This window comes from Diadema antillarum, unplaced genomic scaffold (genome assembly GCF_040938485.1).
Source record: "Diadema antillarum isolate AM-2024a unplaced genomic scaffold, OU_Dant_1.0 seq00000507_RagTag, whole genome shotgun sequence".
NCBI lineage: Eukaryota > Metazoa > Echinodermata > Echinoidea > Diadematoida > Diadematidae > Diadema > Diadema antillarum.
The window spans coordinates 3,365,288-3,378,830 of record NW_027271462.1 but is presented as its reverse complement, the minus strand read 5'-3'; the positions used below and the strand labels follow the sequence as shown (position 1 = coordinate 3,378,830).

Below are 13,543 nucleotides of genomic sequence, written 5' to 3'. Positions count from 1 at the left end.
TATTGTCCAAAAACTTTACAAAGTCAAGACTGTAAGTTAAGGGTTCATATCCGTAAGAGTCAAAGAATTCGCCTTTTCCGTTGCAAAAGTAGAAAGCCACCCAGTGTGTTCCTGGTTTATCGCTAGGATCGGTATTCGCGATGAAGCATTGCTTCGCCCCACTAATTGATCGCGGTAGACAATTTGACGCATATACTCCTTTGAAATAGGGCTTGACAATAGGATCGTTCTCTAAGAAACGTTGAATCTGCGATGTATCCATAGTCGATTAGAATATTTCGGCAGTCGGTTGTCCGGAAGAGGTTTTATTGGTAATCGTAGATGATGTTTCTGCTTTTATCAATCTGAATCAGTCCTTGTCCTTCCGAGTAGACGATACAGTTGACGGTGTTTGGAATGGCCACGTCGAATTGTAGCTCTAAGCGCAGATTTCCTTGCTTGATGAGATTCAAGTGACATCCGTCAGATAGGTCGGGCGTAAGGTCGAATGCAAAAAGGGTATAACCTTCGCAGTATTCTTCTCGATTGATGTTAATTCCCTTGTCTACAAACAGTCGGTTGGTTCCCATGAATAGTGAATTGTAAGCGTGAATGTAACTTTGTCCAGCTCCCGCTGCAAAGCTAGGACGTAATGGTCTCATCGGCACCGTTTCTCCGTCAATAGTGAGGGAGATGAAGTTGAGGCGTAAATGTTTAAAGTTGAAGGGGTTCTTGCCAAAAGTACCGTTAAAGGCGTCTGTGTCAACGAATCCTACGACCACCCGATTTGGTAACTGTCCGTGAAATAGATTGTCTTTATTAATCGACATGCTTCCTGCAGGAATGGAAAAGGACTTCACGTCTACTTTGTTGACGGGGTATTTCGCGGTTGTCTTCTCCAAGGCCTTGGCGTGGTTTAACATGATGGTAGGACTGGTCTTTACTCTGCGAACGTAGAGGGCAGCAGATTCTATTTTAATTTTATATCGGGCATTCTCCGTCGAAGACAGAAGACAAAATGCGTCTTTGCTACGATTTAACTTGATTTTCAAATCAACCCCCGGGAGTAACAGTCTTTCTTGAAAAAAAATGTCGGCGTAAATCGGACCAAGTAGAGAAAGTAATTTACTCTCGACGATGAATCCATGTCTTTTCGCCAGACCGGGATTAGCTTCTGCAGAGCTTGCCAGCGGGTTAACGGCATCCATTTTCCCCGCTTTGTCCTTGTAATATAGTTGTTGAGTGAGTTGAGACTCTTTGGTCTCTCCTCCATAGTGCAGCAGAGATTCGATGTACGCTCTGTAAGGGTATGTATTCGACGGCTGAGACACTAGTTTTTCATTGAGCATGATATCAACTTGTGCAAAGAGAGATGGGAGAAACAGGTTTACGGGACCAACTGGGGCATCAGCTGGTAAAGCCGTGTTATCATTGTTCGTAACTTTGACTGTCACTTGAAGCATGGTCTGAGAGAGGTCCAAGTATTCTTCCGACGTGCCGAACACGTTGAATTCAATGGGCCCTTCATCGGTGATGCTGCTAACGGGGTGATATTCTACCCATGGTCCTTTGACGATGCTCATTTGAGTGTGTGGTACCGTGAACAAATCCAATTCGGACTTGCAGCAGACATCGCTCTTGTCGTGTAGAAGCGCCATGTTCAGCAAAGACAGCAAGGAGTGTATGAGACTGGTAAACGAATAGTCCGAATTAATCGAAGATGTCGCGCAAGCGAGCTCTTTTCGCTGGAGAATTTCGAGACCGAATGATACGCTTCCTTCCTCGCCTCCTTCTTTTAACTCTTCCTACAACTACTAATCGCGCTCCTCCAGTCTGATTCCCAATTTTTTTCTTTACTGCTCGAACAGTCTTTGAGGCCAGGTGTTTTCCCGCCCGAGCCACATTTTTTCTAGTTGCGCTTTTAAAAGATTGTCCGTTGATGGTGTCCTGAACAATGTTCATGCCTGTATGCATAGCTTCTTTTCCCAAAGCAACAGCCCCTCTTTTTAAGAGAGGAGTTGCGACTTTGAAGAGCCCCTTCACCAGACTACCCAGCCCGTGTCCTCTCTGCATGGATGCCCCGCGGAAGACGGGTAATCCCGAGCCATATTGGTCGTGAAAAATCCTTGCCGGTGCGCGAAATACCACCATAGTTAGACGTATCGCTGTGTAAATTTAGCGTCCAGCTAGTTCGTAGAGCGCTCTCTAAAGTGTAACTTCACGATCACTTTCCCGCGTTCAAATGGTACCACTTCACCCGATTCGGTTGTTAATATAATCTCTATCGTTTCAAAATTGTAAAGCTTAAGAGGGACGTAATGCGGAGTGATATAGGTATTGACGATATTATCGCGATCCTTGTCCGGAATGACTGCTATCGTCCTCAGTAAAGGTACAGCAGCGTCACCTACGTGTTGAAACTGAACGATATCAGAATAGACATAAAATGTATGAAATTTCATGTGTACATCCATTGGCATGGGACTCAGTGTTGATTCCGTGAGATGGCATTCCCCTTCAAACCCGAGCATCATAGCCAAACCACAGGGAATGAGGAGCGCCGTATTTCCTTCTAATCGGATGAAACATTTTCGTTGGGTCCTCTTGTAATAAAATGTGATGCTTTTACGTAATTTTCTCCGGAACTGTTCGTTGATCGAGTCAATGAGTTCCTCTCCAGAATTATAATATCCCGCAGGAATCTCAATTTTTTTCATCAATGGAACAGCGTCGTCCTCTACTTCATTATCGTAAATAGTGAGGGTGTTGTTATCATGTCGTACATTATACCACGTGCACTGAAATTGAACTTCTGCCAACCCCACCTCGTAATCTTCGTTGAGTGAGAGAGGTGCGTGAAGCCGCGTCGTAAACTGACACGTTTTGTTATTTGGATAGTACGACATGGAACTATTACTGGGCAGCGTCACGTAAAATTGAGAAGCCATGTTCGATCAGCCTCTTCTCCTTTGTTCAAAGCGAAGAATGATAACGAGAGTAACGTGAATCGTGTTTTTAACGCGGAGTTAAGTGTCGAACCCAACTATCAAATTCTTTGCCATACCCTGACCAACGAACTAGGTATTCTTTCTGCCCATTGCGCATGCGCGTGCGTAAAACCTTGTCCACGTTGTAAGTAGTCTCCTTGTCTTTCGAAACTCTTATCAATTCCCTTTCATAGAACGTACCCTTCACTCGTTCCCCGTTGTAATCCTTTATTCTGTAGACAGGTACCCTCCTATTGACGCGGGAGCTGATTGTAAAGACCTCCCTCGAAAAATTTGCTTCGTAACCCTTTTCGAACTTTAGTTTGCTTTTACTAATACGAACTTGATCTCCGATTTCATACTTGAATCGTGGAGCTGTACGCTTCTTCCCTCGCATTGCCCTACCGTAGAGACTTTTTATGGCACGCTTTTGATTCTCAATATTCACGTCTTTTGGTTTCATGCCAATACTAGAATGAATGGTGTTGTTATAGCCTTTGACCAAATCTTTTATTACACCGAGATACCTGTAAGTGTTTTTGAATGTGAAGAAGCGCCACATTTTTGTTCGCAGCGTTCTATTGAATCGTTCAGCAACGCTGGCTTTGGTTTCATTTTCTGTTGTGTAGAAGTGAATGCCTTCTTTCTCGAGATATTTCTGAAAATGTCTGTTTGTGAATTCCGAACCTTTGTCTGTATGTAGCATTACAGGCACTCGGCCCTCTTTCAAGATGCTTTCGAATGCCCCGACAATGTCTTTTGATTTTTTGTTTTTTAAAGGAACCACCCAAGCATATTTCGACAGTACATCTATACACGTCAGTAAGTAGCGATAACCATTATTAAACCTTTTCAAATTTTGAACATCTACAAGATCAGCCTCCCAGATTTCGTCGATTCCTCTCACTTTCACAACATTTCTCTTAAATGTCTTTCTCGCCGGTGCGTGCATTGTATACGCATCTTGTTTCGTTAACCAGTCTCTGACACCCTGCAAGCTCGCTTTTTCAGTTTCCACCTCTCTCACCGCATTCCACAACTTACTGACACCACCGAAACTAGCTGGATGTTGAGGATCGTAATAGATTTCCTCTAACGCTCTCTCAAATGAATTAGACATTATTCGTCTCAGCAACCACACACTGCAGAAGCAAACATCAGAAATGGCATTCCTTTCACGTTGCAATGACATAAAAGGCATCAATGATAGACAAGGTAACGAGTAAAAAAAATCATTTGAAAATGAAACGCATCATTTATTGTACACGCATACACACAGTGCAGCGAATTTCGTTGCTTGAATCAATTCACATTCTATTAACATCTACATTCCATACATTATACAACATATACAGACAAAAATGTAAAACGTATCGCGACATTAGTCCAACAGTCATTTTCGGAGCGTGTTCCGACCAGCGCACTTTGTAGCGTTTGAGTCCTTCCACGAATTGCGCGCGAAATTCCTCTTTCCGCTCGTCCGGTATGCAGGCATATTGGTAGATGTTGACAAAATAGCATAGAGCCATCAGCGAACGTTTGTACTTGTTGGGATGATTGGGGTTCTCTATACAATTTTTGAGCAGGGCCTCTATACAATCGTCGAACCTCTCATTGCCTCGAAGCTTGATTCGTCGCACACGGGAAAATTGTTCCTCGCTTGCAATTGTCCGACATGCGCGTAAGATTGTCTCGGTGTCTACGGCGTGAAAGTCGGAAGGAAATGTGTCCTTTATCACCGTTAATAGCAGTCGTTCGTCTAAAGCACGTTCCACTGAGGGTCCGTCAAGACAATGTCGGGCAGGCCGGTCTCGAGCCCCAAGGCCCTGTAGACCACTCTCACAGCGGCCTCTATCCCCTCCACGTGTCTCCCTATGTTGACTCTTCTTTGTTCCAGCTGCTGTTGAGTCTCTCCCCTCAGAATAAATTTGATGTACTCCAGGAAAAAACCGCACTCGACGAGATCTGGTCTCATCCAGAGCACCCTGCCAACGTAAGGGTACACTCTCTCCACAGTCATTGGGTCCAAATGATGAACCGCCTGGAACACTTTGCGCTGTGGATCTTCGGGAGTACCGTCTATTGGAGAATCTGGCACGTTTTGCACCCGTTTCAAGACTTCGATGAGAGTTAGATACTCCGTCAACATCAGCAAGTCCACCTTCTCCACCGTCCTCTGCATTTCGGGACACCAGGTGTTGGCGATATTCGGCTGAGACATTCTGTAACATGTGATGCTCTCGGAAGGTTTCAAATTGAAATGTGTCCCTCTCGCATGTTCTTCGAGTTTTTATTCTTTTGCTTTGCAAAGGACGCCACCATCTCTTTGAATATGTATGAGGCATCTATTGTTTTATGCAGGACGAGTCCGAACCCGTCACTGGCTCCAGGTCCAGTTTATGTATTTCTTTATTTAAAAATTCTTTTGTCTTCGCTCGCGTACAAGCGTGGGTCAGAGGACAAGTCCGAACTTATCGTGAACTTGAGGTCCAGTCTTATGTATTTCTTTGTTTTTCTAGTCTTTTGTCTTTGAGTGTGCGAGCGTCGGTCTGAGGACAAGTCCGAACTTATCGTGAACTTGAGGTCCAGTCTTATGTATTTCTTTGTTTTTCCAGTCTTTTGTCTTTAAGTCCCCGAGCGTTGGTCAGTGGACACGCCCTGACTTTTGTCTTCGATTGCGCAAGCATTGCGCAAGCGTCGGTCAGAGGACACGCCCCCATTTTTATGTATTTCTTTGTTTTTTAAAGTTCTTTTGTTTTCGATCGGGCGAGCGTCGGTCAGAGGACAGGTCCGAACTTGTCGGAGTGACGTCATCAAACAAACAAATGTCATGAATACGATTGCAATCGTCATTATGACCATTTCGACCATTGCCTTCGAAAATATCTCTCGATGTGAGAACAAAAGAATATGATGAAACAATGACGCGGATTCTTAAAACAATAGCATATTTTTCATAATTCATTCTTCATATTTCATATCGATCCATAAATATTCATATTTCATAATCATCATTCATCGTTCATATCTATAATTCATATCTCATGAATATTCATCTTTCATTTTTCATATTTCATACATTCTTTTGTTCTTTCCTATTTCTATTGTTATGCAAATATCCATAATTCATATCTATTATCATAATTCATCGATTTATCATAATTCATATCGTAATCCATCTTTTTATCATAAATCATATCATAATCCATATTTTTATCATAAATCATATCATAATCCATCTTTTTATCATAAATCATATCATAATCCATATTTCATAATTCATAATTCTTTTGTCTTTTCATATTTCTTTTGTTCTAGAACAATAGAAATATGAATCATATTTTTATGACGCTATACGTACACCTATACTACTGTCATATCCACTAGACTACCGAGCTTTCGCCCGATAGCCAGTGTTTGTCCGAATCCCTTAATAGCAGCGAGTACTGCATATTTTTATTCAAATTAATAACTCGACGCAAGGATCATTAATTTTAAAAGAGCCAAATTAATTCAGACATAGCAGAATAATACAATAAGGCAACAGCTTGCCCAGGTAACCCACAATGCGTGTTTTTTTTGCCCGTACCTTTCTTGCGGAGGCCACGTCCGCCACGTTTTTTTTTCTGAAAACGGAGGGAGTGGCAACCGCCGGAAGGGAGTACGTCAACGCACGTCGGCTGTACGGTTGCGCAAGGTGTAAGTACGTGGCCCGCACGCTGTTTACGCGCAAAAACGTGGGCAAAATTTGAGATTCGTACGTGGGGAGTACCGATTCCGTACGGATTTTGGAACACGCAGACACGTCTTGGCACTTTTAGCGCATGAGGATCTTTCGCTTCGATTGATCGAGCTGCGTGAGGCGCGTGCTCTCTACGGTCAACTCACTGACACCGGGCGTCTTTTATATTTTTTTCGTAAAAGACGCACGGTGTCAATTCGTTGTGCGCTCGTTGGCTGTAGAGAGCACGCGCATCATCCATACGGGGAGTGAATCCGTGGCCCAAACACAGCCCGGACGCAGCAGAAGTTTCTCATGCAGTAGCCTAAAATTGCTACGTCGTGTCTGTGGGCTCCCAAATCCGTATGCTTTTGCCAATGGACGTTGAACAAGTGTGTGTGTGTGTGTGTGTGTGTGTGCGTCAACGGCGTAAATCCGTGCCGAGGAGTGGGGGGGGGGGGGGGATGATCGGCGATAGTCCCCATCACCACGATTACAAGCCCATAACCGGACGGGTGCAGCCAGTGACGTACCGTGGCGGGTTGGTCAAGACAGGGGGGGGGGGGGGGGCGCCTCGTGGAAAAGTAATTTTGAGGGTGTGTATGCATGCTTGTGCGTGCGTGCGTGTGTATGTGTGTGTGCGCGTAAGTGCGTGTGCTGTCAGTCTGGAAACTGTAATGGGGACTGCAATACATAACGGAATGTGATACATTCCACTGCGCAGTCATTTTTTTCCCCTTATGGAATATGGAATGACGGTGTGAAACGACAAATTACTGGCAGCAACATCAGGAGACTGACATAACGAATATATGCGAGCGAGCGAAGCGAGCGAGCTTGAAAATTTTAACATTTTACAGTCCCCAAACTGCCGGTTGTAGCTATATTTTTTCGCTCTGGAAATTAAGGGGGCGCAACGGGCGCAACTGCTGGCAATTACTGGCAGCGACATCAGGAGAATGACATAACGATTATATGCGAGCGAGCGAAGCGAGCGAGCTTGAAAATTTTAACATTTTACAATCCCAAAACTGCCGGTTGTAGCTATATTTTTTCGCTCTGGAAATTAGGGGCGCACCGGACGCAAATGCTTGCAATTACTGGCAGCGACATCAGGAGAATGACATAACGATTATTATGCGAGCGAGCGAAGCGAGCGAGCTTGAAAATTTTGACATTTTACAGTCCCAAAACTGCCGGTTGTAGCTATATTTTTTCGCTTTGGAAATTAAGGGGGGGGGGCACCGGGTGCAACTGCTGGCAATTACTGGCAGCAACATTAGGAGAATAACATAAAGATTATAATATGCGAGCGAGCGCAGCGAGTGAGCCTGCAAATTTTGACATTTTACAGTCCCAAAACTGCCGTTTGTGAAGCTGTATTTTTTCACTTTGGAAACTAAGGGGGGGGGGGGGGGGCGCACCGGGCGCAACTGCCGGCAATTACTGGTACCAACATCAGCAGAATGGCATAGCGATTAAATGCGAGTGAGCTTGAAAATTTTGATATTTTACAGTCCCCAAACTGCCGTTTGTAGCTATACTTTTTTTGGCTTTGGAAATTAAGGGCGGGGGGGGGGTGCAACGGGCGCAACTGCTGTCAATAACTGGCAGTGACATCAGGAGAATAGCATAACAACTAAATGTGAGCGAGTGGAGCGAGTGAGCTTGAAAATTTTGACATTTTTCAGTCTCAAAACTGCCGTTTGTAGCTATACTTTATAATAAGGGGGGCGCACCGGGCGTAACTGCTGGCAATTACTGGCAGCAACATCAGGAGAATGGCAAAGCGATAAAAATGCGATCGAGCGGACCGAGTGAGCTTGAAAATTTTGACATTTTGCAGTCCAAAAACTGCCTTTTGTAGCTATATTTTTACGCTTTGGAAATTGAGAGGGGGGGGGGGCGGATCCGCCACTGGTAGTCAATGGTGTCGGTTTATGTTCATGATTTGGGGAGGTATGACCAACGAGGGGACGTCGACCAAATGGGGGAAGGATATCCAAAATCTGCACTTTAGAACATCCTCTGATATTATTGTTTGTGTTTGTGTGTGTGTGTGTGTGTTTTATATACATGAAAAAGTTAGGAAATAGCCCAGGTCAAGTCTTATTATTGGCAATGCAAGGCATTTTGATATAGACTAGTATGTAAAGCAACACTGCAAAATCATTAATGATCTAGCTTTGATATATACGAAGCGTAAGGTACAAAGGTGTACATTCTACATCACATTGCGCAACGTTACAGCGACTCTTTTTGCCGTTCGGATGTTCTGAGTACACTGCGCACATCCTGCTTATATTCAGAATGCCAACCAGGAATCATGCTGAATCGCAATATTTTGTCGGTTCCGGACTTTTTGCACAATGTGTCACGTTATATACCTCTTTAATTATGGTTAAAAGAAATCTTAGAAAAATATCTTATTTCTTGATCCCCCTTTCATGTCGATTTCAAAAGCAGTTTAGTAACCCTTGAATTACCATTTTGGTAAGTTTTTTATTCTTTTTTTACGAGCGGATGCGGGGGGAGGAAGCTTGGCGCCCCCCCCCCCCCCCACACACACACACACTTAACAGGGATCGAATGTACCACTGTTTTGCATGAAATATAAAGTATGAGGGAAGTGGCATCAAAAATATTAAGACTATTTGTTTTTGTTTGGTTTTTTTTTCTTTTGACTGCCAGCCGACTTTTGGCGGAAAATCAGACCTTGAAAGAACGAGGAATTTTTGTTGTTGTTTCTCTTATCTTTTGATTTTCTTCTTGACTGACAGGTGATTTTGACCCCCCCCCCCTTTAAAAACGTAGCATATAGCCCTGAATAATGCCCAGATATATTCAATGAAATGGTAATATGGATCTCCATTTCTATGTATTTAATAACGTACCGGTATTATCTTCCTGTAGGTATTGTATTTTTCTATTTTCTTGATTTAAGTCAATAAAGCAATCATCCCAGAGGCATCGTTCTGTAATGATGGTGGGTGGGGGAGGGACTTGGAGTTGGAATATCTGTGCGAGGGAGCGGAGCGACTGAATGGAGGGAGGGTGTGGGAGGGGGATACCCCCCTCTCAGACGAGGAAGATTTTGCATTTTCAGACCTGAAATTAAGCGATCTGGTGCACACTTTTGGTGAAATTTTGGATTTACATGTTTACAATGTATAGGCGTATACTATTTGACGTTGTCAACGTCTGGGTCATGCCTTATGTCGATATTACTGTCTTTGCGAGCGAGCGAAGCGAGCGAGCGCTTGAGAAAATTATGTATACATTATCCTACAAGACTATTCAGCTCTGTTACCTGTCTGGAGGCGGGCGTACGAACGTCATGCAATATGCCAAAATTGATGCAATCACATTTCTGCTTCCTCCATTTTTTCCCTCAAATTTTAGGGGGGGATGATTGTACAGGCCATCCCCCCTCCTCCATTTCAGAGGGGGGGGGGGGATATATCCCCCCCCATCCCCCTCGGGATTTACGCCCATGGTGTGTGTGTGTGTGGGGGGGGGGGCAATGCACGGTGCAATGTGCGTCCCTCAAGAACATACATGCATCCCCCAGTAATATTGGAGGTGTTCAAAAAGGGGCATTAAATGCAAATAATTTGATATTAAATGATTTTAGACATTAAGTGTAAAATCTTAGTCGATACCTAGTTGAATCATTACAAAAAATCTTTCATTGCAACAACTTCCCATTTTCGTCTTGCACAGATGCACTACATTTGCGAATAAAATATTCCCACACCAGACACTACAGAACAGAATTAAGTTATGTCTGCTGATACTGGCACGTCATGACAGGGCTATTAGGAGTGTCGATCGTGGAAAAATTAGGAACTTTTAGTTTTGTGCGCCTCCGCCAAAAAAAAAAAAAAAAAAAGGAAGAAAAGAAAAAAAACCCGGATATGAATGGGTCTAATAATTATATTATCAAAACTCATTCAAATTATTGCATATCATTTTATCTTCAAAATTTGTGGTCAAATCATGAGACAGAGTACTAGTAGCTTAACTTTGGAGGAATAAAAATTATTCACTTTCCGGAAATGGAAGTGGCAGCTAAAGGCTTTTGTTTTTATTTTAGTGTTAATAGACTGGATCCCCCCCCCCCCCCCCCACACACACACACAAATTAGCTTAAATTAACTTCAATTATTAAGAACAAAAAAAATCAAAATTTGAGGCACTGCATTGTGTAGATAGTTGATAATCTGACAAAAAGCCGAAAGGTTCAGCTCCCCTCCCCTCCGCCGGCGAAATTGTGCTCGTATAACCAATGTTACTACTAGTAATAAATGTATGAAGCATCAGTATAGTTAAGAATTAAGACCCCAATTTCATGAATTACTTTTACAAAAGATAATGGAGAGGGGAAGACCGGATAGATCGCCGTTTTTGGTGTAACGCCTGCCATGCATAAGGAAAAGGGCGCAAAACAGCATTGGATAAGTAACCGACGCATTTTGTGTATAAACAAATGGGAGAACCTGACCCAGACCACACCCGTGTAGCCAGGGGGACGATGGGTGTGGTCGCCCCCAAAACGCAAAAAAAAAGGAAAAGAAAAAACGTGAAGAAAAAAAAGGAGTAAAAAAGACAAAAAGGTGAGGAAAAGAAAGAAGAGAAGAAGTAGAAACGTCGATGCTTCGATAATACACGAAGCGCGTCACAGAATCGGTATAGCATGCATTGCACACACATGATATTATGCATTGTACACAATTTACGGTACCGCGTACGGTATAATACCGGTAAACGGTGAACATTATGCGCAATGTATCTTCGCGATTCGGCCAGAAAGCAAAACAGGGAAGAGAGAGAGAGAAAAAAAAAATGAACACAAAAGAAGGGAAAGGCGGAATTCAAAACGGAAATAAAAGCGGTAAAGACATCTTTTGTTTCATTTTTTAACATCTAAACATTGTTGAAGAGGGGTGTTGAACAGCTCAAATACCTCCCTTTTGCCCAAGGGAGGTGTTTGAACACCTCAAACACCCTCATTTTGGCAAAGGGGGGTGTTTGAACACCCAAAACACCCCCCCCCCCCTCGCTACGCCCTTGTATGTGTGTATGGGTGTGAAAGCGTTTATTTCACTTTCTTTTTGATGTGCTGCTGATCAGGTGCGCAAACCTAATACAAGAGGCGACAATAACCATGAAAACCTGAAGTCGAATCAAATTAGACTAGAAACGATGAAAGCTGGAAACTCGGAAGACATTCTTATGCCTGTAATCATGCATACGTCTTAGTTATTCACTGTAAAGATTTACCACGCGACTATGGAAACTCAATAAATGCCGTTGTAGTAATACAGCGTCCTTTTTACCAAGTGGTGCCATCAGCCAGTGATCAGTGCACTGGCATTACGCTGCGTTGCATGCACTCTGTGATGCTCAGAGAATACAAATTTCTTTGGTAATGCTAACAGATTAATGCATGCCGGTAGTCGCTGCTACGCTGACTGGCTCTCAGCAACTGCGATTGCGATATCGATAGCTAGGTATCTCATTATAATGTTATTGGCAAAAAAACAGTGACACCTAAATATTGGTCGGGCGAAAAATATTCCGAGGCTGACGTGACGCCACATCCACTTTCTTTTCATGGTGAAAATATTGTGAGTCACATGGAAACTTGTCGGCCCGTGAGTGCTAGTTCGAGAATTTCATGATGTACAATACTGCAGCAAAAACGGGGCCTTGGCACTTCACTGAATATGCCGACCATCCGTTTGATGAAAATATACGATGACTCTGTAAAGAGGATAGAACCTTCAGTCTTACACCACTCTTCGTACGTCACCATTCTACACCTTGCACTTCACAGCATCCGACTCAAAGGCACATTTAGTCCAAGAGTATTAGTTTTGACCTGGACATTTTTGGTATCAAGCTGATTTTTTTTTTTCAGGATAAGTCCAGAAAAATGTCTAGAACAACATACTAAAAGTCCTCATAAATCCTCTTTGAGCGTTTTCCGCAATCCAAGATGGCGTCCAAAATGGCCGCCATTTCCAGAGATTCTTATAACTTTTCAACCAGAGAACCCAAATACAAAATCTAACTGTCTAAATATATGTTTTGAAGCATGAAGAACTCAATAAAATACATATTAAGAGATGTTGGTGCACGCAAGTACCAAAATCCAAGATGGGGTCCAAAATGGCTACCATTTTCTGCTTATTCTTATAACTTTTTAGCCAGGTAACCTAAATACAAAATTTGAATGTCTAGATATATGTTCTGAAGGATGGAGAAGTCAATAAAATACATATTAAGAGTTGTTGAAGCACACAAGTACCGTAATCCAAGATGGCGTCCAAAATGGCCGCCATTTCTTGATTTTTTTTTCATAATTTTGCCAGTAGATTTCAACTTGGAATGTCGAAATATACGTTTTGAGTCATAGGGAATCAAAATCACTTATTCCCAGATTTTGAAACACAAATAAAGCACTTAAGCACTTTCAGAAATCCAAAATGGTGTCCAAAATGGCTGCCATTTCTTGTTTTTCTCATGACCCTGCAACTAGGTATAACCACGATACGCACTTCAATATATAAATATACATTTTGAGACATAAGGAACCCACCGAAATTCTTATTTAGAGATCATGAAGCAAGTACATTGTAAGTACGAATAAAACCACATGAGTTCTTCGCGAAAACCAAATGTTGCCCAAAATGGCCGTCGTTTATCAAAAATTGCTGTTTTTAGCCTGTTTCAAGAGACAAAGAAATTCAACATAATGTTCGAGATTCAACAACTCAGAAGGGCTAGTGGAATCTTTCCCTTAAATGTGCACAAAACGGGTATAGGTTGGGTTGGATGCATCCCCCCGTCC

At 42.8% G+C, this 13,543-nt stretch overlaps 1 protein-coding gene across 1 annotated transcript; it reads right to left on the bottom strand.

Annotated features, from left to right (window-relative positions):
- Window positions 1-305: 305 nt before the first annotated feature.
- LOC139734020 (uncharacterized protein F54H12.2-like) lies at window positions 306-1,637 on the bottom strand. The gene has a single exon (XM_071644827.1). The coding sequence runs from the start codon at window positions 1,635-1,637 to the stop codon at window positions 306-308; it is 1,332 nt and encodes a 443-aa protein (XP_071500928.1).
- Window positions 1,638-13,543: the final 11,906 nt, after the last annotated feature.